This window comes from Geotrypetes seraphini, chromosome 8, assembly GCF_902459505.1.
Source record: "Geotrypetes seraphini chromosome 8, aGeoSer1.1, whole genome shotgun sequence".
NCBI classification, from domain to species: Eukaryota; Metazoa; Chordata; class Amphibia; order Gymnophiona; family Dermophiidae; genus Geotrypetes; species Geotrypetes seraphini.
In genome coordinates this window covers 97,336,500-97,362,253 of record NC_047091.1, presented here as the reverse complement: position 1 = coordinate 97,362,253, position 25,754 = coordinate 97,336,500, and the positions used below count along the sequence as shown (strand labels likewise).

Genomic DNA, 25,754 nt, shown 5'->3' with positions numbered 1-25,754 from the left:
CCTTATCTGCCGTCTATTTCTATGTTTCTATGTATGGCCTTCTACGATATGTTTTCTGTGTTTTGTTGTTCGTACTTCTTGTAACATTTATGTTTGCATATTTGATGGCTATGATATGCTTGTTCTCTATTGACTCCTCAATAAATATGATTTTAAAAAACCCACAAAAAACACTGTAGAAAGCTCCAGAGCTGTTTATACACAGTATGATAGCTGAAGTGTGCGTGCTGTGTATACATGACAAACGGTTAGGGGATATACTTAGGCTCCGCAGTAATTTCTGGTTGAGGTGGATGTTCATTGGATTTCTTCTTCTGAACGACCTGTTTTTTGCTGCCCTTGTCACTCTCTGTTCCATTTGTAGATACCTGGTATTTAAAAAATTAAAACACACCTAATGATCTTGAGTTACTACACAACGACAGCTTTCAATTATGCATTTGATGAGGACTGGCCTTATGGGCTGAGCACCAGCTGCAATTCAGGAGAAACATAAACATAACATAAAATCACATTTGTACACCGCAAAACCTTGCAGTTCTATGCATTTAATAAACTAAGATGACTAACAATCTTACTGATTAACAAGTCAATTCTCCAGGAATTTTGCAAATAAACCCAAGATTTGTGTTAAGGCCCCACCCTGTCATGGGCCTCTCTGTGTCACCTTGGCAAAGTCACTTTCACTCCATCTCTTGGAAAAAGGTGACATGTGCAAAGCTTGCCGAGTACTTTGATTATGATCAGCACAGCAACACCCCTGGTGATTCATACCACATGCGTGTGGTTGAACCACAAGAGAATTTCCCTATCATGGGCCTCTTTGTGTGACCTTGGGCAAAGTCACTTTCTCTCCATCTCTTGGAAAAAAGGGACATATGCAAAGCTTGCCGAGTACTTTGATTATGATCAGCACAGTAACACCCCTGGTGATTCATACCACATGCGTGTGGTTGAACCACAAGAGAATTTCCCTATCATGGGCCTCTTTGTGTGACCTTGGGCAAAGTCACTTTCTCTCCATCTCTTGGAAAAAAGGGACATGTGCAAAGCTTGCCGAGTACTTTGATTATGATCAGCACAGCAACACCCCTGGTGATTCATACCACATGCGTGTGGTTGAACCACAAGAGAATTTAAGTATGTGACTATCTCTGGAAAAAGGTGACTAAAATCACCAGAAAAAAATGAGATTGTAATGAATTCTGTTAGAGCAAAATGTTTGTAATAAACAGTCTAAATCCCATCCTCATAAGTGAAAAAAAGAAGACAGTTACACAAGTTCAAATATGTAACTTTTGAAGACTGCTTATAGATCCAAAGAATATCAGCCATTGTCAACATTTTGTATCTGCTACTTTAGTCACCTTTCCCAGAGATGGTCACATAAATATATTAAAAATTAATACACCCTTTGGAATGAAATAAAAAATTAACTCATGATTTTGCCTTTTGTTTCAACAATTAATTACCTACACACACACACCCTAATTCTTCTGCTTCCCAAGCTGTTTTAGTGTATTTCTTTCCAGAGGAGTAGCCATGAAATCTTTGAGGCCCAAAATTTTTATTAGCTGTCACCATGGGAATTCTTCAGAAGTTTGCTGAGTGCCAAGGTTAAGAGAGACATTGTAGCTATACCCATCGTATTATGGATTAGTCGATAATACAACCCAAAATAAAGACAGCACTGGGAATTGTTAGGGTGGAGGAAGGGATTTTAGTATGAGAGAAGTCTGGAACCAAGAAAGATGCCCTGAAGAAAAGGAGAGGGTAAATACCTGATTTAAAGGTGTAGGAAGAGATTTTGGAGCACTGTCATCCAGCAATGGACCAATACTCTTTCTAGAATTAACAAAATAAATAAATAAAATCAACATTATTAAACTGGATTGTTCACAATTCTTCCCTACAAGCTACAGAAACACAAGAGATCTAACTTTTCTTTAGATGTTTGAAGCAATCTCCAACTTGAAAGAATAATTTTAATGGATGCATGGCCTTTATTGAACTCCCATTATCTGTTCCACGGTCAACTGTAGATATGACAAAAAAAAAAAAAAAAGAGAGAGAGACATCGATTCATAAGATCCAACAGCATGGTGAGGGTCGGTGTAAGGAAGATTTTGAATACTCACCACACACAAGCATATATCTATGACTTGTGCATTCAGCACACTAACAGGGAGGCCCATTTCATATGCAGGACCCAAGAAGCAGACACAGCTCTAGACTCTCAATGTCTGGATGAAATAATGGGGCAGGGAAGATGGATATAGATTTGTTAGGAACTGGGCAATGATGTGAGAAGTTGTATGTGTGCACTCAGTGCAAAGAGCTCCTGGCTTTCAGAGAAAAAGTCTAAGCTCTGGAGGCTTGAATAGCAGACTTGGAGGCAGTCAGGGGCGTATAGAGGCGACCTTCATCAACATAGCAGAGAAGTCCTACTCCTAGTCCAGCAGCCTCTGAGCTGCCATTGAAGAGAAAGGCCACCTGAATAAAGAGCATCATCTTTGGTGTGGCAGGAGATAATCCTGTACCCAGGACCTGCCCTTCAGGTGAGGCAGTACCCTCTTGCACCAAAGATGTGCCTCCCCAGAGAGAATGGCCGCTGGAGTTAGTGATTTAATTATTAAAAGCATGTATTGCTTCATGGTATGACACCATACCATACCTCAAAAAAGATATAACGGGATTAGAAAAGGTATAGAGGGGGCAACAAAAATGAGGAAAGGCTAAAGAGGCTATGGAACTTCAGTTTGGACAAGAGATAGCTAAGGGGAGATATGATAGAGGTGTATGAAATTCTGGGTGGAGTGGAACACATAAATATAAGAACATAAGAATAGCCTCACTGGGTCAAGCCCAGTAGCCCATTTTCACGGTGGCCAATCCAGGTCCCTAGTAAACTGACTGTTCATTCTTTCAAAAATGTACAAAGACTAGAAGATACACCATGAAGTTACAAAGTAGTACATTTAAAACAGATAGGAGAAAATATTTTTAATCACCACATGGTTAAGCGTTGGATATGGTCAAAGTAGTTGGTGTAGGTGAATTTAAAAAAAAAAAAAAATACCTGGAAGAAAAAGGCAATAGAATATCATTATGTTAGACCTGGGAATTCTGGGAATCTAGCTACTTTTTGGGATCATGCCATGTACTTGAGACCTGGATTGTCCACTTTTGGAAATAGGATTCTGAGCTTGATGGACATTTGGTTTGACCCAGTATGATGAGCTGTGGTAGTACAGCGGACTGAGGTCCTGGGTTTAATTCCCACTGCAGCTCCTTGTGACCCTGGGTAAGTCAGTCACTTAACTTTCCATTGCCCCAGGTACAAAAAGCTTAGATTGAGTCCACTAGAGACAAAGAAAGTACTTGCATATAATTTGTACAGTATTGTGTATATCTGGCAGTGCTATAGAAATGATTGGTAGTAGTAGTGGTAGTCTTATGTTTTTATGCATACTAGAGTTCATCCAAGAAAAACAGAAGATGGCTGGCTGGATGGAAGAGGGTTTTACACATAGCAGGGCCTCAAACACTAGAGACCTCTGAGCAGCCTCATTAATATTCGAATGTTGATGAAAGGTAAAAGGCTCTGTTGTGCCCTTTAAGTTTCATGCCCGAAAACCTGTCTTACAACCCTCCTTCTCTCCAGTGCCACACCACCAACTTGGAAGCCGAGGAATTCCAGTAGCAGGTGGGGCTGTTCCTGACTGTGGCCTATAACAGTGTTATGACAGAAAATGGCAGAAAGAACACTAACAAATACAAGAATTTGCTCTTACATTGAGGACTTTCTCGGAGACTGGCCAGTCAAGGGCTTCTCACTCCCTTTTTCCTCTGTGGTGTCCTCGTTCTGTCCACCATCAGGGAGCCTCTTCCCCTTCCATTTCTCTGCCATATTTTTAAGTCTCTCCTGGTCATTGTACCTCTGGATTGGAGAGGTACTGGGGCTCTCCAGGTCTCTGTTTGGCTTCTGAGCCACGCTCGTCTTGCCTTTGCCTTCGGGAGGCTCAGGTTGCCTTCCCGAGTAGTCTCCCACAACTGTAGACAGGTGATTATTTAGATCCAGCGGCAGAGTGGATGGTCTGTTAGGCTGTTTGCTGTCTTGGAAATCGTTCTTCTGTGCTTCTCCTTTCTTCTTGTCCGATGGATCTGGTTTGGACTCTGGGTGGTTCTCCTTCATGTCTGGCATCTCCCTGCAGATGGTGCTATCTGGAGGTGCTTTCTTTCCATCCATGTTATCTTTCAGGCTAACTTTGATTCTCTCCTCAGTCTCAAGCTTGCTTGGCTCCTTGTCCACTTTTAATTCATTGTTTTGCTTCAGGCTATCATTGTCATAAGTTCCAGGACATATGCACTGTTCATCCAGAGAAGAGACGATATGCTTGCTCTGCAGCTTATTGTGCTCCAGCCCTCTCTGCCGACGGCTCTCTCGCTTTTCTCGGCTGCTCGTGGCTTTGTCCGCACTTTCTGGCCAGCTCCTCTGGGAGAGTAACAGGGATTTCTCCCGATCAGGGGCATGCTCCTCTACCTTCTCATCCCCAATTACAGGGGCTTCACGCTGTGGACTATTTTTACATTCATGCCCAGTCTTGCCATCAGCTCCACTGTCCTGTTTCGCCATCTGCACCCGCTGCTCTTCCTGTTCAGTTTTCTGCCTCTGACGCACCTCCTGCTCTTTCTTCTGTGCTTCCAGCATTTTCTTTCTCTCTTCCTCAGCCTTCTGCTTCTCCTCTATCATACACAGAAACCTGGTTTAAAAAAAAGTGGCGAGAAGTGAGGCACTCTGTTCACCAGTATTGAATCCTGTGCTGCCCATAGCTGCCAAACAACATCTACAGCTTAATTCAGAAAACTTTTTATTTTGCCACAGGCACAGAACAGGAAAAGCACCTCAGTAATCAGGGCACTCAGACAGATGAGAAACATGTCTTCATTCCTCCTACCTCTTTCGTTGAACGTATCCTCGGCACAGGGCCTGGAATCCCCCAAGCCGCCACATCTGCTGCCGGTAGGACCTGTGCTGCCTGTATCCTCTCCAGATGGCCTGGATGTAGATAGCAGCGCTGGTCTTCTCCTCCAGCATACGCCGCACACTGTACGACCGCCAGTAAGCCTGCAGAAGTGAGAGAAAGGGATCGGCCTAGTTATTACATGACATTAGTGGTTTTTATTCCGCCATTATCTTGCGGTTCGAGGCGGGTTACAGAAGACGATATCTGGCAATTTCCAGGGGAGGTAAAGAGTAGATCAGGATGCTTCGGGGAAATGGGAAGGTGCTTGCGGTATTAAGTCGATATCAGGAATTTCTTTTCTGAATGTTTTGTAGTCTGGGGGTCGTTGTCAGTAGATTGGAGATTTGGTTGTCTAGTTTTGCTGCTTTTGTGGCTAGGAAGCCATCATACAAGTTTTTTTTCCGTTTAACTTCTTTGATATAGAGAAAAAGGCCGAGAGCATGAGAAACAGGATTCAAATCCTGCTTGTGCCCCTGATACGCCTTGTGAACTTGTGCAAATCACTTTGGGAACAGTTCTGTAATAGGTGCTTAATGTTAGGTGCCAAAAATCAGTTTACCAAGCTAATATTTTGGACACCCAGTTTCCATTACAAAATAGAACCTAAGCTAGCACTTGCGTACCATCATTTAGGAACTATCATTTAATTTAAAAGGCAGGTGTAAATGTCAGCGACGAAACGTCTGTGGCACTTAACATGCACAGCTCACAGTATCCTATAAGGTTCATACATAAGTGTGTGGCCCACCCCATGCCACACCCATCTGGAGTTCTGCCAGGTACTTGTGACCTGGATTGGCCACTGTCGGAAACTGGGCTGGATGGACCCAGTATGGCTATTCTTATGTGCACACCCTCCTTAAACCAAAGCACTTAAACCGGGGCCAACCTCGGCCCTCGCCAAAAGAGGTTTTCAGGATTTCCTGTCTGCACTGTATGCAAATAGTCCTCATGCATATTCATTGGAAAACTGACCTGGCAAGGGCCAAGGTTGGACACTCCTGGCTTAGATGCTACCTTATAGAACACAGCCTAAGTGTAGTTATGTGCCAAATGGACATTCATCCCAATTTTGGTGCTTAACTGCCATTTTGTCACCTAACTTGTGGCAAAAAAAAAAGGTAATCCTCTAGTCACCGTACATGAAGACAGACATGGTTCTACTCAAAAGGGTCCAGAGAAGAGCGACTAAAATGGTTAAGGGGCTGGAGGAGTTGCCGTACAGCGAGAGATTAGAGAAACTGGGCCTCTTCTCTCTCGAAAAGAGGAGATTCAGAGGGGATATGATCGAAATATTCAAGGTTCTGAAGGGAATAGACTTAGTAGATAAAGACAGGTTGTTCACCTTCTCCAAGGTAGGGAGAACGAGAGGGTACTCTCTAAAATTGAAAGGGGATAGATTCTGTACGAACATAAGGAAGTTCTTCTTCACCCAGAGAGTGGTAGAAAACTGGAACGCTCTCCTGGAGTGTGTCGTAGGGGAGGACACCCTCCAGGGATTCAAGACAAAGTTGGACAAGTTCCTGCTCAACTGGAAAGTACGCAGGTGAGGCTGGGATCATTTAGAGCACTGGTCTTTGACCTAGGGGCCACCGCGTGAGCGGACTGTTGGGCACGATGGACCATGGTCTGACCCAGCAGCGTCAATTCTTATGTTCTTACCATTTATTTCACAAAGCATTTGCAGTACAATTTTTATTTGATTCTGATTTGAGAGGGAACTCAAAATGGGGAAAATAATTTTGCAGAGATCTTATTATGGGGTTTGTATGTCAGTTTGGGGCATCAATTTTATTATGTCTCTGTGATGTTAATTTTTTTTTTACAGGAAATATAAACACCTTTTCTTACACTTTGCCAGCAAAGGCTCTATCTCCGCCTCCCTTATGCGGGTCTTCTCCATTTCCTATCCTAATCCATACCTCCACATCCATTATAGGCTAAAGAATGTAGCCCCTGCCTGCTCCTGACACAAGTAGGCTTGAGACAGACTCCAGGGAGATAGGCAGACATGCAGCAGAATCCATGGTGACAGTACAGAAGAAGGGGGAGGAGATTAACTGAATTCATTAAAACCCTTATTTACAAACACACAGTTACCATATTGGTACAAGACTGTAGTATCCAACTCCATTAAAACAAACACTGTCAAGCACCAGATGCTGCCTGGTCAATCTCTCTTCCTAAAGCCATGGATTTATTATTATCATCTTCAGAGTGGGGATCGGAACCTTAATCTTCATTTAGAAAGGGTCCAAAAGAAAGGTAGTGGGCATAATCTGTTGAACTCACTTGGATGGTGATGGCCGCCTGCTTCGTGCGCACAAACTGTTTCCGTTCCATGACCATCCTGAACCAGCTCTGTAGCAGTATGATCTTGTGAATCACCTCTTTATGAAGTGTGTCCTGCAGCTTCTGCCTTTCTGTCTCTTTCATAAACACCTGAACAGTAAGAGGAAGAAGTTGTTTATGGTTTATTTATATTCCGCCTTTAACAAGACGGATTACAACAAAATATACATAATAAAATACACAACACAAAACATGCTAAATACATCAAAACCATCATCTTGTCCCACTAGGGTAATTAGAAACATAGAAACATAGAAAGTGATGGCAGAAAAGGGCTATAGCCCACCAAGTCTGCCCATTCCAATTATCCTCCCCCCAGAGTTCACTCCCTTAATTAATGTCCATACTTCTTTCATCTTACAGAACAAGTGACGTTTCAACATTTTCTTAAAGCTGCACAAATTCTTCTGTCGTCTAATATATACTGGGAGCTTATTCCATTCCATGGTGCCTGCACATGAAAACACACTAGTTCTAACAGTTTCCAAATGCAATTTCTTACGGGTAGGCATAACCATTTCAGAAAGTGCTGCGGAGCACAATGTGCGAGAGGGCATGTAAGGTGTCACACAATACTACAAATATTTAGGTGCCATCTGATGTAAACTCAAGTAAACTCACAATAGTAATTTGCACTTCATCCTATATTCTATTGTCAGCCAATACAAAGAAACACAGATGTGATCAAAACACTAACCCAAATTACGCATGGATGTTACCTGATGGGTTTTGTTTATAAGTTTTCCCTCCTGCTCCTTTGAATTCCAGCTGATTTGAAACTCACATCTACTGGGTAAATGGTGCCACAAGCCTTCACTGGTAGAAATCTTAATTCTCTTCCCAAATTCCATTTTTTGGATCCCTCTAGAACAGGGGGTGGGCAACTACGGTCCTCGAGGGTCAGAATCCAGTCAGGTTTTCAGGATTCCCCCAATGAATATAAGAACATAAGAAATGCCTTCACCGGATCAGACCGAAGTCCATCTTGTCCGGCGATCCGCGCACGCGTGGCCCATTTAAGTACACCTTTTGGGAGACCCGAATTTCCCGTATCCCTCAATATGGTTTTCAAGGAGATGTGCATCCAACTTGCGCTTGAAACTCAGAACAGTAGTCTCTGCCACAACCTCCTCCGGGAGAGCATTCCAAGCTCCAACCACTCGCTGTGAGAAACAGAACTTCCTGACGTTTGTCCTGAACCTGCTGCCTCTCAGTTTCAGGCTATGACCCCGTGTCCGTGTGACTTCCAAAAACGTTAACAATGCTTCTTCATGGTCTATTTTATCAAATCCTTTTAATATTTTAAAAGTCTCTATCAAATCCCCTCGCAATCTTCTCTTCTCTAGGGTGAACAGATCCAGTTTTCCGAGACGTTCCTCGTAGCTCAAATTCTCCATACCTTTGACCAGTTTCGTGGCTCGTCTCTGCACCCTCTCCAGCAGAGTTATATCCTTCTTAAGGTATGGAGACCAGTGCTGGACACAGTACTCCAAGTGAGGTCTAACCATTGCTCTGTACAGTGGCATTATGACCTCTTCCGATCTACTCGTGATCCCCTTCTTAATCATGCCTAACATCCTGTTTGCTTTCTTCGCTGCCGCCATGCATTGAGCTGAAGGCTTTAGGGTACTGTCTATCAGTACCCCCAAATCCCTTTCTTGTTCGCATTTGGCTAATGTCACCCCCAACATCTTATATTCATGTTCTTTGTTTTTCTTTCCTAGATGCATCACCTTGCATTTGTCTATGTTAAAACTCATCTGCCATTTTTTCGCCCAAGTTTCCAGCTGGTTTAGATCCTTCTGGAGATCCTCGCAGTCCCTTAGAGAGCCAACCACCCGACATATTTTTGTATCATCTGCAAACTTCGTTATATTGCATGTTGTTTCCTCTTCAAGGTCATTTATAAAAATATTAAACAAAAGAGGCCCAAGAACCGAACCCTGGGGCACGCCACTAGTCACTCTCTCCCAGTCCGAGAATTGCCCATTTATGCTCACCCTTTGCCTTCTGTTCTCTAGCCATTTGCCAATCCATCTATGCACTTCTCCTCCTATTCCATGGCTCAATAGTTTTCTCATAAGCCTTTCATGCGGAACCTTGTCAAACGCTTTCTGGAAATCCAAGTAAACTATGTCCACTGGATCTCCACTATCCAATTGTTTGTTCACCTTCTCGAAGAATTGAAGCAAATTTGTCAGGCATGATTTCCCTTTCCTAAAGCCGTGTTGACTAGCCCTTATTAAGTTGTGATCTTCCAAGTGTTGTACAATGTTGTCTTTAATTAGTGCTTCAATTATCTTCCCAGGAACTGATGTGAGGCTCACAGGTCTGTAATTTCCTGGTTCACCTTTTGATCCTTTTTTGAATATTGGTATGACGTTTGCTATCCTCCAGTCCTCTGGTATTTGCCCGGTTCTAATTGACATGTTAGCTAAGGAAACAGTGCATGCAAACAGATCTCATGCATATTCATTGGGGAAATCCTGAAAACCTGACTGGATTCCGGCCCTCGAGGACTGGAGTTGCCTACCCCTGCTCTAGAACCTACAACCTGGAGCCCTAGTTGCATCGCTAGCCCTCTGCTTAAGACACAAAAACCAGGTTCAGAGATTTAGTTCAGGTCTCCTACATGGCACAAGATAAGCTCTTACCTAAAATATTTTGCTAGTTTGTGGAATGAGCCCTGGCCACAAAAGCAAGAAAGGGACAACACTAACTATGAAAGTATTGTCTCTTTGAAAGAAAATACAATTCAGAGAAATTATGGCTGCAAGTCTTCATGATGGCCACCAGATGTCGAAACTGCTTCAAAGATGACAGAGGAAGAGTGTACTGAAGAGGGGAAGGGATTTAGGTGAGTTACATTCATGTAAAACAGAGTTTCCTGAGAAGAAAAGATGGCTTTTTTTCAAGGAAAGAGCACTCATATGCAGGAAACAATTTATCACACTACTGTTCTCCTAAAGCACACCTTGGTCTTCCCAATCTGGTAGTTTTTTCTGTCCAGCTCCATTTTTGCCAGTAAAGCAGATATTACATCCTTCGTGGGTTTGGCATTCTTGGGCAGCAACACTTGAAACTGGTCCATGAAATCCTAAAGAGTAGACAAAATCAAAACTGATTGAGAATGAGAGCCCTAGCTGGAAAGCACGTGTGGTCACCATCCCCAGGGGTTTAGGCTGAAGGTAAAGCACTTTGCAGACATAGGACATGACTCCCCCATCCCCAACTTTTTCACCCCCCAAATTCTTCATTGCATCCAGCTTTTCCCTCTCCCCTCCCCCAAAAAAAAAATCTCATCTCAGATCCATCTAGTCACTGTAGAAATGACTCTAAATCCAAGTCTTTATTACAGTGTGTGTGTGTGTGTGTATATGAGTGGTCATACCCATACTAGCAGGTTTTTAACTTTCACACTTCACCTCATGCATCCTTCTCTACTACCCATCCAAAATACATTCAGTAATCTCCAATTTTCTCTTTCAACTACTGAAAAGACATATAATCCCACTGGCATATTCTGACATCCAGTAATGCTCACCCTGCATAAATTAAAAATGGAACCTTAGGATGATTCTCAGAAGAAAAGAGATGAGTGGGATTGGGACGGCAGGGTGAACAGGGAGGAACGATAGTTTGGGAGGGAAGAGTAAGTCAAATATGTCAATGGCAGTATAGTTAGTTTCTCTTGAAAAAGGCATTTTCCAAATTAATATTGTGCAATGGTTATATCAGGGAGCTGTAAAGTCTGAACATGCCATTAAAAAAATATCATGAAAACAAGATTAAAAAAGGGGCACCCCAGTAATTTTTCAAGATTTAAAATTAAAGCATCTGTTTTATAATTCTCCTGAACCCCTTAGAGCAGCCAAGCTGGCCAATGTCACAGCTATTCTCAAGCTCACAAGATCCAATCTGTTTCATGAATGGTTTGTGATGTCACAATGCACACTGCATGAACCAATCAGGTGCCATTCCATGTGATTTCACTCCCATGCTGTTTGGAACATGGCTGCCTCCAGAGGATACAAGGAAGCTGCTTACCTAACTTTGGCACCCAAATAATTTACTACAGGATGGCTTTATAAAAGGGCCCCTTGGTATTATACAACATCAGCTGGGAGTATGATTCTTTCAACCTCACTGCAGCCTTTAGGTACAAGGATGAAGCGCTGATCAAGGTTCTACCATAAAATTCTCCTGTCCCCATACCTGGAATGTATATTTGGCACTGTAGCCAGATCTCCGGATTCTCACCGTCTCCAGCATCCCAGTATAACGCAACTGCTGCAGAACCAATGTCTCATCAAAACAGAGTTCCATCTTGGGCAAGGACAAGAAGAAAAGCCCATTAACCAAAAAAATGGTACAAAAAGGACACTTTCCTTCCAGTTTTAACCAAACTACAGTGGAACCTCGGTTTGCGAGTAACCCGGTTTGCAAGTGTTTTGCAAGACGAGCAAAACACTCAGCAAACTTTTGACTCGCAAACCGAGCACTGCCCCGATCAACGAGCACTTACAGTCCAGGAAGCGCCGCTTCGGGGGATTCCTCTTCCGTCCAGCCTTCCACGTCGGGTGCCTTCCGCAGGTTGGAGGACCTCTGTCTGGGCTTGCGCGGCTGGGTGCCGTCCCCCCTGTGCGTTGCGTGTGACACGCACAGCGTCAATCATCGGTGTTGTGCGTGTCGGGCAGCGCTCGGCTGCGTGGGCTCGGGTGGGGGCTCTCCAGCATGCAAGGGGCATCCAACGTGGAGGGCTGGCCGGCGGATGGAGGAGGCATCCCTCTGAAGCGGCACTGCGGGTTCTCCGGCAGCTGTCACATTAAAGGCATCCCCCCCGAAGCGGCACTGTGGGGTTATTCTTCATGACGGACGGAGGAGACAGCGCTGCAGCACCCGGCCCCGACAGGTACATACCCCAGGTTCTGGAACCAATCGTTGCTGTTGCCACTATTGTCTATGGGGAACTTTGCTTTGATAAACGAGCATTTTGGATTACGAGCATGCTCCTGGAATGGATTATGCTTGTAATCCAAGGTACCACTGTGATTTACTTCCTGCCCTCCATGAGAGCAGCAGGATTAGATTTGTCAGTGGGTCCAGTGGAGTAGTCCGTGTGTTGGACAAAATCAGGGTTATCCGAGGGTGACAGAGAGTGATAAGGTTAATATGAAGGTGGTACCCAAGGGTGTTGGATCCGTGGCAATAGCCAGAGTTGTGCTACTCTACTGCAGTGGCATAGGAAAGAGGGGGTGGGGGGCGACAGCACTCATCCTCCTCTCTGCCCCCTGCTCCTTCCCACTCCACTACCGCTTGCACGTGCCCCTTCCCTCATACCTCTTTGATGTTTGCGGTGTGAGCAGCAACCCCGACCTGCTGCTCGTGCCCTTGTTGGCTCTTCCTCTGACATCACTTCCTGGGCCCACGCCTAGGAAGTGACGTCAGAGGAAGAGCCAATGTTGGTGCGAGAAGCAGGCTGGGGTTGAGTGCACAGAAGGAGGGGGCAGGGGAAGAGCGGATGGGGTGGGCAGTGGAGAAGAGGGTAGGGAGGGGCGCCACCACCCCAGGCACCTTTCACCCTCTCTACGCCACTGCTCTACCGTATCTGCTTATGGCTGTATTCTGGTCGGGTGTAGCATTCAGTGGTGGAAGGATATATCTTCTAACAAGATTGCTTTTTCTTCCAAGTTATATCAGTCCTGTGTAATGAGCACAGGAAGGGCAAGAAAGGGCTAGAAATTTGGAGGGGGGCAAAGAAGAATCACTACAGTCATGCACTTGATAAAATTCTTATTACACCATGTCCCAAACTGATCAGCACATGATGTGAAGGAAACAATAAGTATTGAGATGGGTCAAGAGAAATACTGTCCATCCTAGGTGTGGCACTAAATTACATTATTTCCCTTACGCCTCTAAGCTGAGTCAACTACACTTGTGTAATAACAGGACAATGGGTTAGATTCACTAAGCCCATGGATTCGATCCGTGGCTGGGTGGGCGATTCACTATCTTCTTTTCATGCAAACTCCGACTCAAAACAGACTGAGAAGCAGCCTCCTGTCACTGCTGTCAGGGCTTCTTGCCGGCTTTTAAAATTTTTTTTTTTAATCGGGCAGATATTTTGCACATTTTACACACGAAAATATCAGTCCGATTTTAAAAAATAATTTTTTTTTAAACCCCACCCTCTCCTGACAAGTGCCCCTTCCCCCCTCCCTCCCCGAACCCCCCACCAAAAAAAAAGTGCCCCACCGACCTTTAAAATTATACAAAATGAAATAATCACTCATAAATAAATTTCAACAAAAGCAATTTCACTTTTGCTTATGTATCTTGGTAGCTTTTTGTGTTCAGAATCATGAAGACAATAACTAGGACGTAAGCCCCGACACTACTGTCTCACCACCCAATCATCGCATCTTAAAGCACCATTTGTAGATAACATGAATCTTTAAATTGAATGACTTAAAGTGCCAAAAAAGGCAAAGCTACTTCTTCATCTGTATACATTAAACCTAAAGAGTGACTTATCTTGTAGCTTGCAGGTGTTAGGTTCCGACGTGACACGTTTCGTATCTGCTTCAGGGAACCCACAAAATAGCAAGAAGTTTTTACTTATGAGCGGTGTAGACTCACTAAAAGAACACTTTATGCTTTACTGATTAAACTAGCATTCTTCGGCTTCCTCCTCTGATGATGACCTTTAAAATTATGGCAGGAGGGTTCCCACTCCCTCCTGCCATTGGTCCCATTCCCGACTTCCCCCCCACCCCCAAAAAAAAACCAAACGGCAGGAGGGATGCCAACTCCCTCCTGTCACCCACCAGACACCCCCTCCCCATTCCCCTCCCTGTACCTTTTTTTAAAAAAAAATTCTTTATTTATACATTTTAAACTTTTGACATTAACATTCGTTAAAGATAAGAAAAAATACAATGAACAGAAAATAAACCAAACAATGAGATCAATGCTCTCTACGTAATTTCCAGGAAATTAACTAATTCACAGTATAAGTAGTCCACAATTATTGGAGACGGGGCCTTAAAACTAGACTGAGTAATATCATTCAAGCAACAATTTTTAAGGAAAATTAAAGACGAGGCTTGATAACCCCCAAACCATTTTTCATTGAGCAGTTCTAAATTGGCACCTTTAATCAAGATTTAGAGATTACTTGCTCTTTAGCAGAAATAAATTTAGATAGCTGCCATGGCTCGTACAAAACATATCTATTTTCTCTATAAACCATTACACATTTACAGGGATAGCGCAATGTGAAAGTTGCTCCCAACTGCAGGGCTAATCAGGGACTTCCTTAGGCACTCACTAAGGAAGTTCCTGATTAGCTGAGGCGCCTCAGGCCTCTCCCAAGGGAGGAGCCCAAGGTGCCTGAGCCAATCAGGACCTTAGGCCCCTCTCCGTGCATCACATGATGCACTGGGGTGGGGCCTAAGGCCTCAGAATCGTCACAGAGGGCATTAGAGCACCCCTCCTGTTCTGTTAAAGGTACAGGGGGAGGGGGCGTCCAGTGGGTGGCAGGAGGGAGTCGACATCCCTCCTGCCATAGGTGTCGACAGCGGCGGGCATCGGCACATGGGGGGGAAGGGTATCGGTGCGGATTAAAACCACAGGCTGGCAATGTGGTTTTTGCAGATTAGAGTAAAAAAATCAAACACAGTAAAAGCTGAATTAGCATCTGAATGTATTCCTTACTGCCAGGTTCCAATCTTTCTTACCTTTTCTGCGTTGGAGCGAATGCAGCGGATAAAAAAAGGTTCAGCCTTTCCTAGAGTCTCCAGTAGCTTATTGAGAGATGCCTGGAACAGAAGGAAACTGCAATCAGTGGCAAGAACCTACCCACTGATGGCGAAAGACTCGGTGGTTTGGCTTGGTGGAAACCTTCTCATCACCATCCTCACTACTTAACTCCCACAATCTGAAGGGTTATAGGCAGATGTACCAAGAACAGAGAAAAAATATAGCCCTGTTGCAAACTTGTCCACATATTGTTATCACACTTTGCTCTATAATAAGCCCTTCTGGATAGGAACCAGGCACCCTTCTTGGCCTTTTTTTTGTGTTCCCTGTCAGTGTGAACTGGATGCTCACCTGTAGCACAGATCTGTATCATTGTTAAATAACAATGAAAAATAATTCCAGCATTCAGTTCACGGGAAGGCTGAGAGATTAAAATTGAATGAACAAAGAAGAAAAAAAAAAAAAAAACCCACTGCAATTTTAAACTGAAAAGAAAAACAGCAAGGGAAAACTGGATTACTTCCACACAACACAAAAATACTTTGCAGGTTTATTATTTTTCAATTTTAAAAAGACTTTATTGTATCATCACAGTATAGAAAAAAAGCTGTTAAAAGTTTTAACACAAAAGACTGTGTATCCAGGAATAAGCTGAAATACAGCCGTACCTACACATTATAGACAAACAGAAAGAGTATTTGGGGTCATGAAAGTCAAAGGCAACGAGGATTTTATGAACTGTACACCACTTTGAACGTGCTTTGACTTAGGAAGGCAAACTGTCCTGGTTTTTTTAATTATTTTTTTTTCTACATTTTGTAAAAATATGGAAGATGGCCTCAATTCAGTGCTGAATCCATAAAGAAAAGCATCTTACACCCCTTCCCTTCTGTCTTGTCTCTTACTGAACAATAATTGGGAAATATACAATATTACTCTGTGAATAACTAAAATTAGTATCCTACTATATTTCACAGATATTATAACTATACATTCTTATCCTTTCATACTTTTGTATAAAAGATTTTTTGGTGATGTGCTCAGACCTTTAACCCAATAAATAGTGTAGTCACTGTATTGAGTTTAACAAGGGGACCATCATCGCAATCACCTGTCCCCGACCCTCCCTGATAGAATTTAAACTTATTCAGATTCAATAATAGTACTTATCTGAATGGAGAGGTGTTTGTTGTTAAACTTAAGCTGGTTAAATCTCAATGGTGACTGTGTTGAAAACAAATAAAGTGATACTTAAAATCCAATGGTGATAATTTATGTAGTCATCAATCCCCGTCCCCCCGACTCGAGTTTCGTATTCTTCGTCGGGGAGGGACACTGAAAATCTAAATCTAAATCAAATTCAAAACATGGTCATTATTTTAGTTTACTTAACAATTATTTTATAAAATTCAAGCTTATTCTTATCTCAATGTTATTACTATTCTTGATTAACTTGTTTAAATACCTGTTACTGGCTGACTGAGACCAGACACGTTCAAAATCTCCTGGCCATCTGTGAAGCTCTGCTAGAACTGTGCGCTTTTAAAAGAAGTTAAGCAGGTAAAAAGGGGAGTTGTTTCTATTAGACCCCGGATGTGATCAGCGTCAGGGAAATATTACTATATAACTAGCCACTCGATATCCACATTCAAACCTGTTGGTTGTAGAGTCTGCCAATTATATATGAATAAGCATTTTGGATAAGTCCCCTTCAGAGTTGTGAATTTGTATTAGCACAGTGTATTTAAGATCTTCCAATGCATGTGATTTTTCCAACCAATGAGATACCAGGGGGGCGGTGACTCGGTTTTTTCTTATGTTGCTCAGATGTTCTATGATTCGTGTTTTAATCATACGAATCGTTTGGCCTATATATAATTTTTTACAGGGACACTGTATACAATAAACCACCTGCTTAGATTCACAATTTGTGCCTGTATTTAATTTAAAGTGTCGTCCTTCCGACCCTGGTATCTCAATGTAGTTCGTGTCAAGTATATAACGGCAGACACTGCATTTCCCACAAGGCTTATGGGGAAACTTATTTCTGGTATCATAATGATTTAAATTATGCTTTAACTGTTCACCTAAGTTTTTTGCTCTGGAAAAGGCAAATTTGGGCTGATTTTGCAAAGATGGATAATATTGCAATATTGGCCAATATTTTAATATGATGTGCTTTATGGCATTGCTTTTGTTGGTATAGGGCATAACACAAACTATGTGTTGCTGCTCTTGCTTATTTTGTTTGTCTTGCATTAGCCATGATCGGTGACAATTGTTTGCCCTTTTCCAGGCTTTCTTTACGGTTTTCGCAGGATACCCTCTCTGTGTGAATTTGGTGTACATTTCAAAAGCCTCCCTATCAAAATCAGCTTCCTCTGAGCATATTCTCCGTAATCGGAGAAACTGCCCAGTGGGGATACTATTTTTTAATGGTCGTGGATGGAAACTCTGATATTGTAATAGAGTATTTCTATCCGATGTTTTTTTGTGTAGAGTGGTGGATATGTGTTGATTCTGTTTAACAATTTTTATATCTAAAAATGTAACTTGGTTTTTATTTGTAGTATATGTAAAAGATATATTGCTATCTTTATGATTAAGTTCTTCTAAAAATATATTTAAATTTTCTTGTCCACCACTCCACACAAAAAAGACATCATCTATGAATCGCTTCCAGCATTCCAACATGCTGGAAGTGGGGTGAAGTGTAAACATGTGATTCCTCGAACTGAGTCATATAGAGACACGCTAGCGTGGGGGCTACTGTGGCCCCCATTGCCACTCCCTTCGTTTGGAGGAAAATATCATTTTCAAATTTAAAATAATTATTGTGAATAACTTGTTCAGCTAATTCTGTCAATAAAGATGTCTTTAAAGCTGTTAAGTTTAGTTTCATTAGGTGGATTTTGACTAAATTTACTGCTTCCTTTTGTGGAACGTTAGTATATAACGCCACGACATCAGCTGTAACAAGTATTGAATCTTCCGTTATTGAGTTCTGAAAACTTTGTTCTATGACTTTTAGAAAGTGAGTTGAGTCCTTAATATATGACTCAGCCCGAGGAACCAAATGTTTTAATTGGCTATCCAGATATTGAGATATAGGCTCAAGAACTGAGCCTATGCCTACAACAATTGGACGTCCAGGTGGTTTGGTATCTGATTTGTGAATTTTTGGTATAAAATTGATTTTGGGTATCCTGGGGAAATCGCACGTAAGAAATCTAATTTCTTTAGACGTGAATATTTGTGACTCCCTGGCGCTGTTTATCAATCCATCTATTTTTGATTTAATTTGTATAGTGGGGTCTTACTGTAACCTTGTGTAGTATGTGGTATCATGTAATTGGCGTAAAGCTTCTTCCCTGTAATCCGTATAGTTCTGGATGACAATTCCCCCTCCCTTGTCAGCCCTCGAAATAACTATTGACTGGTCTGCTTGAAGGTCTTGTATAACTTTCCTCTGTTGAATAGTTAAATTCGAATGATTTATGAATCTATCTTGGGATTCCAGTTTTTGAACATCCTTTAATACCAATTTTTCAAAATAATGACCATGTTTTGAATTTGATTTTGATTTAGATTTTCAGTGTCCCTCCCCGACGAAGAATACGAAACTCGAGTCGGGGGGACGGGGATTGATGACTACATAAATTATCACCATTGGATTTTAAGTATCACTTTATTTGTTTTCAACACAGTCACCATTGAGATTTAACCAGCTTAAGTTTAACAACAAACACCTCTCCATTCAGATAAGTACTATTATTGAATCTGAATAAGTTTAAATTCTATCAGGGAGGGTCGGGGACAGGTGATTGCGATGATGGTCCCCTTGTTAAACTCAATACAGTGACTACACTATTTATTGGGTTAAAGGTCTGAGCACATCACCAAAAAATCTTTTATACAAAAGTATGAAAGGATAAGAATGTATAGTTATAATATCTGTGAAATATAGTAGGATACTAATTTTAGTTATTCACAGAGTAATATTGTATATTTCCCAATTATTGTTCAGCTTAAGAGTTAGACACTACAGGGAAGGAATGGCGACTCTGAGCAGGACTTCAAAATCAGGTTTATCTGAAGAAAGGATTTCCTCACTCTTGGGCAGTGCCCGATTATTTGAAGAAGGCACAATAGATAACAGCATAACATGGGAAGACATTAAATATATACATAAGTCACTAATTAGGTCGCAATTACATTCAGCGGCATTAGTGGAATATTGCCACTTTATGAGAGTACCTAGAGGTTTAAGACTCTATAAGGAACCGAGGTTCCAAGATAATCCAGAATACATTAGAAACTGGAATGAAACTCTAACTCGGTGCTCAATTGATCTCATGTTATTAACTATTGATGCATTGGTGCCAGTAATTGAACAGCAACAGAAGGAATTAGGCACAAAATTAGAATTAATTAAACAACAACTTCCAGATGAAGAATTCATAATAAGCTATCAAGAACATTTAAACCAACTAGATAAATATCAAAAAGAGCAACGTCAAATGAAAATAAAAAAATTTCGACGAGACGAAGCAGATTTCACCAAGGGTTATGTATACCCTTGGATGAATCGCAATATTAAAACTAGAAGACAGAGAACAACGTATAATAAAAACAAGAAGATCACATTTAATTTATCTACAAGTAATTCATCTTCTTCAGAAGAAAACATCGTAATTCCCCAACAACAAAGTGAGCTATCTCAGAAGGATCCTAATGTCTTACCGGAATCTTTTTTAAGAATACAAGCCAAAGAAGGAACATTGACTACAGCGAACAAAATAGAAACACGCAGCACGAACAAACACAAGAAATAAATAAATCAACCAATAAAGGCATATTTAACCTTTCATCAAGAACATTGGACAAAAAGGAAGAGGAGGTCCTCATGAGAGGGCTCTCATTCGTACCGAGCATCAAGTACGATAGTTTTGATGCTCGAGTTCATCTTCAGAGATTCTTCCGAACAATCAAATTAAAGCAATTCTTTCAAGATAAACAAAATACAACACCATCCCTACCAGAGGGATTAAAACTTAAATCTACATGGATGCCGCCAGGACAACCGGATCCTCTGATAACAACCTTTGAAAAATTGGTATTAAAGGATGTTCAAAAACTGGAATCCCAAGATAGATTCATAAATCATTCGAATTTAACTATTCAACAGAGGAAAGTTATACAAGACCTTCAAGCAGACCAGTCAATAGTTATTTCGAGGGCTGACAAGGGAGGGGGAATTGTCATCCAGAACTATACGGATTACAGGGAAGAAGCTTTACGCCAATTACATGATACCACATACTACACAAGGTTACAGCAAGACCCCACTATACAAATTAAATCAAAAATAGATGGATTGATAAACAGCGCCAGGGAGTCACAAATATTCACGTCTAAAGAAATTAGATTTCTTACGTGCGATTTCCCCAGGATACCCAAAATCAATTTTATACCAAAAATTCACAAATCAGATACCAAACCACCTGGACGTCCAATTGTTGTAGGCATAGGCTCAGTTCTTGAGCCTATATCTCAATATCTGGATAGCCAATTAAAACATTTGGTTCCTCGGGCTGAGTCATATATTAAGGACTCAACTCACTTTCTAAAAGTCATAGAACAAAGTTTTCAGAACTCAATAACGGAAGATTCAATACTTGTTACAGCTGATGTCGTGGCGTTATATACTAACGTTCCACAAAAGGAAGCAGTAAATTTAGTCAAAATCCACCTAATGAAACTAAACTTAACAGCTTTAAAGACATCTTTATTGACAGAATTAGCTGAACAAGTTATTCACAATAATTATTTTAAATTTGAAAATGATATTTTCCTCCAAACGAAGGGAGTGGCAATGGGGGCCACAGTAGCCCCCACGCTAGCGTGTCTCTATATGACTCAGTTCGAGGAATCACATGTTTACACTTCACCCCACTTCCAGCATGTTGGAATGCTGGAAGCGATTCATAGATGATGTCTTTTTTGTGTGGAGTGGTGGACAAGAAAATTTAAATATATTTTTAGAAGAACTTAATCATAAAGATAGCAATATATCTTTTACATATACTACAAATAAAAACCAAGTTACATTTTTAGATATAAAAATTGTTAAACAGAATCAACACATATCCACCACTCTACACAAAAAAACATCGGATAGAAATACTCTATTACAATATCAGAGTTTCCATCCACGACCATTAAAAAATAGTATCCCCACTGGGCAGTTTCTCCGATTACGGAGAATATGCTCAGAGGAAGCTGATTTTGATAGGGAGGCTTTTGAAATGTACACCAAATTCACACAGAGAGGGTATCCTGCGAAAACCGTAAAGAAAGCCTGGAAAAGGGCAAACAATTGTCACCGATCATGGCTAATGCAAGACAAACAAAATAAGCAAGAGCAGCAACACATAGTTTGTGTTATGCCCTATACCAACAAAAGCAATGCCATAAAGCACATCATATTAAAATATTGGCCAATATTGCAATATTATCCATCTTTGCAAAATCAGCCCAAATTTGCCTTTTCCAGAGCAAAAAACTTAGGTGAACAGTTAAAGCATAATTTAAATCATTATGATACCAGAAATAAGTTTCCCCATAAGCCTTGTGGGAAATGCAGTGTCTGCCGTTATATACTTGACACGAACTACATTGAGATACCAGGGTCGGAAGGACGACACTTTAAATTAAATACAGGCACAAATTGTGAATCTAAGCAGGTGGTTTATTGTATACAGTGTCCCTGTAAAAAATTATATATAGGCCAAACGATTCGTATGATTAAAACACGAATCATAGAACATCTGAGCAACATAAGAAAAAACCGAGTCACCGCCCCCCTGGTATCTCATTGGTTGGAAAAATCACATGCATTGGAAGATCTTAAATACACTGTGCTAATACAAATTCACAACTCTGAAGGGGACTTATCCAAAATGCTTATTCATATATAATTGGCAGACTCTACAACCAACAGGTTTGAATGTGGATATCGAGTGGCTAGTTATATAGTAATATTTCCCTGACGCTGATCACATCCGGGGTCTAATAGAAACAACTCCCCTTTTTACCTGCTTAACTTCCTTTAAAAGCGCACAGTTCTAGCAGAGCTTCACAGATGGCCAGGAGATTTTGAACGTGTCTGGTCTCAGTCAGCCAGTAACAGGTATTTAAACAAGTTAATCAAGAATAGTAATAACATTGAGATAAGAATAAGCTTGAATTTTATAAAATAATTGTTAAGTAAACTAAAATAATGACCATGTTTTGAATTTGATTTAGATTTTCAGTGTCCCTCCCCGACGAAGAATACGAAACTCGAGTCGGGGGGACGGGGATTGATGACTACATAAATTATCACCATTGGATTTTAAGTATCACTTTATTTGTTTTCAACACAGTCACCATTGAGATTTAACCAGCTTAAGTTTAACAACAAACACCTCTCCATTCAGATAAGTACTATTATTGAATCTGAATAAGTTTAAATTCTATCAGGGAGGGTCGGGGACAGGTGATTGCGATGATGGTCCCCTTGTTAAACTCAATACAGTGACTACACTATTTATTGGGTTAAAGGTCTGAGCACATCACCAAAAAATCTTTTATACAAAAGTATGAAAGGATAAGAATGTATAGTTATAATATCTGTGAAATATAGTAGGATTGTCTCTTACTGAGACATTAAAACCACTTCCTGCCACTCTTGATGTTACCTGTTTGGGGGTTTTTTCTTTAAATGTTTTAATTTTATTGAAAAAGAGTTCAACAATATAAGGAAACGGTTCCAATAGGTAATCAGCATAGAAATAGTAGAAATATAACAGCTACTCTAATGCTTTTAACAAAGAGGAACCCCCCCATAACACTCTAATCCCCCCATCTCTCCCCCCCTCAAATATACCACTCAATGTGCACTGTTCCTTCAGTGCACACCTTGGAACATGAAGAGGGGAGGGTAAAATAAAGACACTCATGCCCTCTCACCCTATAATATGTAACATGCTCCCCATTACTGCATGTTTTTGGATTAAGACCCCAATCTTCTTGTGCTCTTCCCATAAGTCATTTTGTCTTTCTGCAAGCTTCTCCATTTCTTTTTTTTTAGTTCAATAATTTTATTGAATATTATGAGAAATACAGGGAGCAGTTCAAATACACAGAATCAAAGTAAAACATTTGGTATAGTAAAGATCCATATCTACAATCATTTATATAGGACCAAAGCAGTGGAAAAGATCCAGAGTACTGGAACTGCTAATGAAGGATATAAGAGAAAAGGAGAAGAAAAAGCGAGAAAAGAAGAAGCTTCTCCATTTCTAACGATGGTGTCACTTGAGGTGTCCAGTCTGAGAGCAAACGATCCTCAGCGTTCTTCCATCTGGCAGCAATTTCACATTTTGCTGATGCCAGTCCCATCTGCTTAAGACCTTGTTGCCACTGAAAACCTCTTCTATTTCCCAGGCCAAGTAAACCAAATTGAGGAATTGAATCAAGGCCCTTATTCAGCCATCCAGATAGCATAGTAATAACTACTCCCCAAAAATCTTGTATCTTTACACATTCCCACCAGATATACCAAAAAGGAACCCACTGCTGCTCCCCATATCCAGCAATGATCCAAAGTACCTGGAAACATGCATTTCTAGTGTTACAATTTTATATACATTTTCTTGTACTAACATATAGGAAGAAACTTTTTTTTTAACTTCAACCTATACTGCCTTCCATTAACCAACAGTAAAGTCTAATCTAATCTTCTATTTGTGCATCGCTCAAGGTGACTTTAAAGAGAGGAGAGAGGGTAGAGGATGGAGAGGGAAGGAGGATAGGTAGGATGAGAGAGAGGGAGATGGAAGGGGAGAAGAGAGATAAGAGGGAGAAGAGGAGAGGAGAAGATGCATTCCCAAATCCCGTTCCCATTTCACCATACCATTAAACTTCTTAAAGTCAAAACCCTGGAAATATTTATAAAAGCAATGAGATAGGACACTTTAACTTTACCAAGGCCACCCATAAATTCTCCAATTCCTCCCTGTCCTCTGGATCTGTAGTTAACAGCCCTATGTCTACACAAAATGTTGCATATATGGAAAAAAAAATCCCCTACTGAGAACTGTTTTGTAACTCTCTGAACTCAATCAACTCTCCACAATCCAATAGTTGTTGACAGCACACTTTGTTGGGGTTTTGTTTTGTGAGCAGAGGGGTGGAAGAAGAGAAACTCATGTAAACTGCTCTGAATTGACTCCCTAGTCATTAGTAGCAGTATAGAAGCTTTCAGTAAACAAGTCCCTGAGCTAGCCATCTAGATCTCAATAAACGTGCTAGCATTATACTAGACTTATTAACAAACTCAAAAAAGTTTTGCCGTGCATTATGTCTTTGAAAATCCACATCTTCAACCTACAGCTGACAAAACTGTGCATGTTTGTTGAACCTCAGCCAGAACTGAAGGGTCATGCAAAAACATATGATGCCACTCCAATTGCAAAAGTGATTTCCTTAAAGAGGGGCTGTTGAGACTTAAATATTTTTTGTTAGCCTCCCATTTAATAAGGACTCCTCACACTACTGCCTTAAATGTATCCCAAAGGATCCTATCATTGATGTCTCCCCTATCATTATGATTCAAATAAGTGTGAATAGTAGTTCTGACGTCCTCGCAAATCTGTTTATCACCCAAGAGAGATTCATTTCACTTTCAGAAATCCCCTTTCCTCCTAGCACTCTCCCCCAGTCCAGAGGATAACCACAATGGTGCAAGATCCGCTATTTGGATAGCCTCGACACCTTCATCCTTTACCTTCCCCCATATAATCCTATGTGACCAAATGAAATCTATTCGAGTATACGTGCCTCAAGCATGAGTATACAAATTATCCTCCCCTTTTATGAAGCCGCGTTAGGCTATTTATTTATCGCCGACCACGGTGGTAAAAGCTCCGACTATTACATTCAATTCACCTATCAAAAGATAATACAAAGAAAATTGCCCCCACTGCTGTGAACCCTCCAGGATCCCACACTGAGCTCACCCTGCTTAGCACAGAGGTCTTGCAGAATAGCACTTTACCTGAAACTGTGCGCTGATGCTGGGGGGCTTTTTCTTCTTGTGGAGGTGTAGGAGGGATTTCGTGGTCCGATCATGCAGTGTCAGGCTGACTATGAGCTTCAGAGACTTTGAATCAAGCAGATTCTAAAAGAAATAGACAAATTAGGTCTTTATGAGGGGATCTGATAGAGACTTTTAAAATACTGAAAGGAATTGACAAAATGGAGCAAGCTCCCTCACCAACAGGGGGAAAGGATGGTGAACAAGAAACAGCGTTATTCACATTGTCAAATGTGACTCGGACAAGAGGACATGGACTGAAGCTGAGAGGGGACACGGCCAGGATAAATGTCGGAAAGTTCTGCTTCGCACAGCGAGTGGTGAACGCCTGGAACTCTCTCCTGGAAGAGGTGGTGGAGGAAACCACCATTCTAGGATTTAAGGAAAAATTGGACGCACATCTTCTTGCAGGACACATTGAGGGATACGAGTGATCAAGGTATTCGCCAGAGTACGCCTGGCCGAGCCTC

At 41.3% G+C, this 25,754-nt stretch overlaps 1 protein-coding gene across 11 annotated transcripts in view; it reads right to left on the bottom strand.

The window, feature by feature from the left end:
* Positions 1-25,754, bottom strand: part of MYO9B (myosin IXB) — a 256,166-nt gene that overhangs the window by 54,920 nt on the left and 175,492 nt on the right. For all 11 annotated transcript variants that reach the window (XM_033957195.1, XM_033957198.1, XM_033957189.1 and 8 more), the window contains 9 exons: positions 25,246-25,368; positions 15,122-15,202; positions 11,595-11,705; positions 10,354-10,476; positions 7,320-7,469; positions 4,959-5,128; positions 3,795-4,763; positions 1,782-1,845; positions 262-368 (listed from right to left, as the gene is read on the bottom strand). In XM_033957195.1, the coding sequence (XP_033813086.1) occupies positions 262-368; positions 1,782-1,845; positions 3,795-4,763; positions 4,959-5,128; positions 7,320-7,469; positions 10,354-10,476; positions 11,595-11,705; positions 15,122-15,202; positions 25,246-25,368 (1,898 nt within the window). The remainder of the gene's footprint in view (positions 1-261; positions 369-1,781; positions 1,846-3,794; positions 4,764-4,958; positions 5,129-7,319; positions 7,470-10,353; positions 10,477-11,594; positions 11,706-15,121; positions 15,203-25,245; positions 25,369-25,754) is intronic.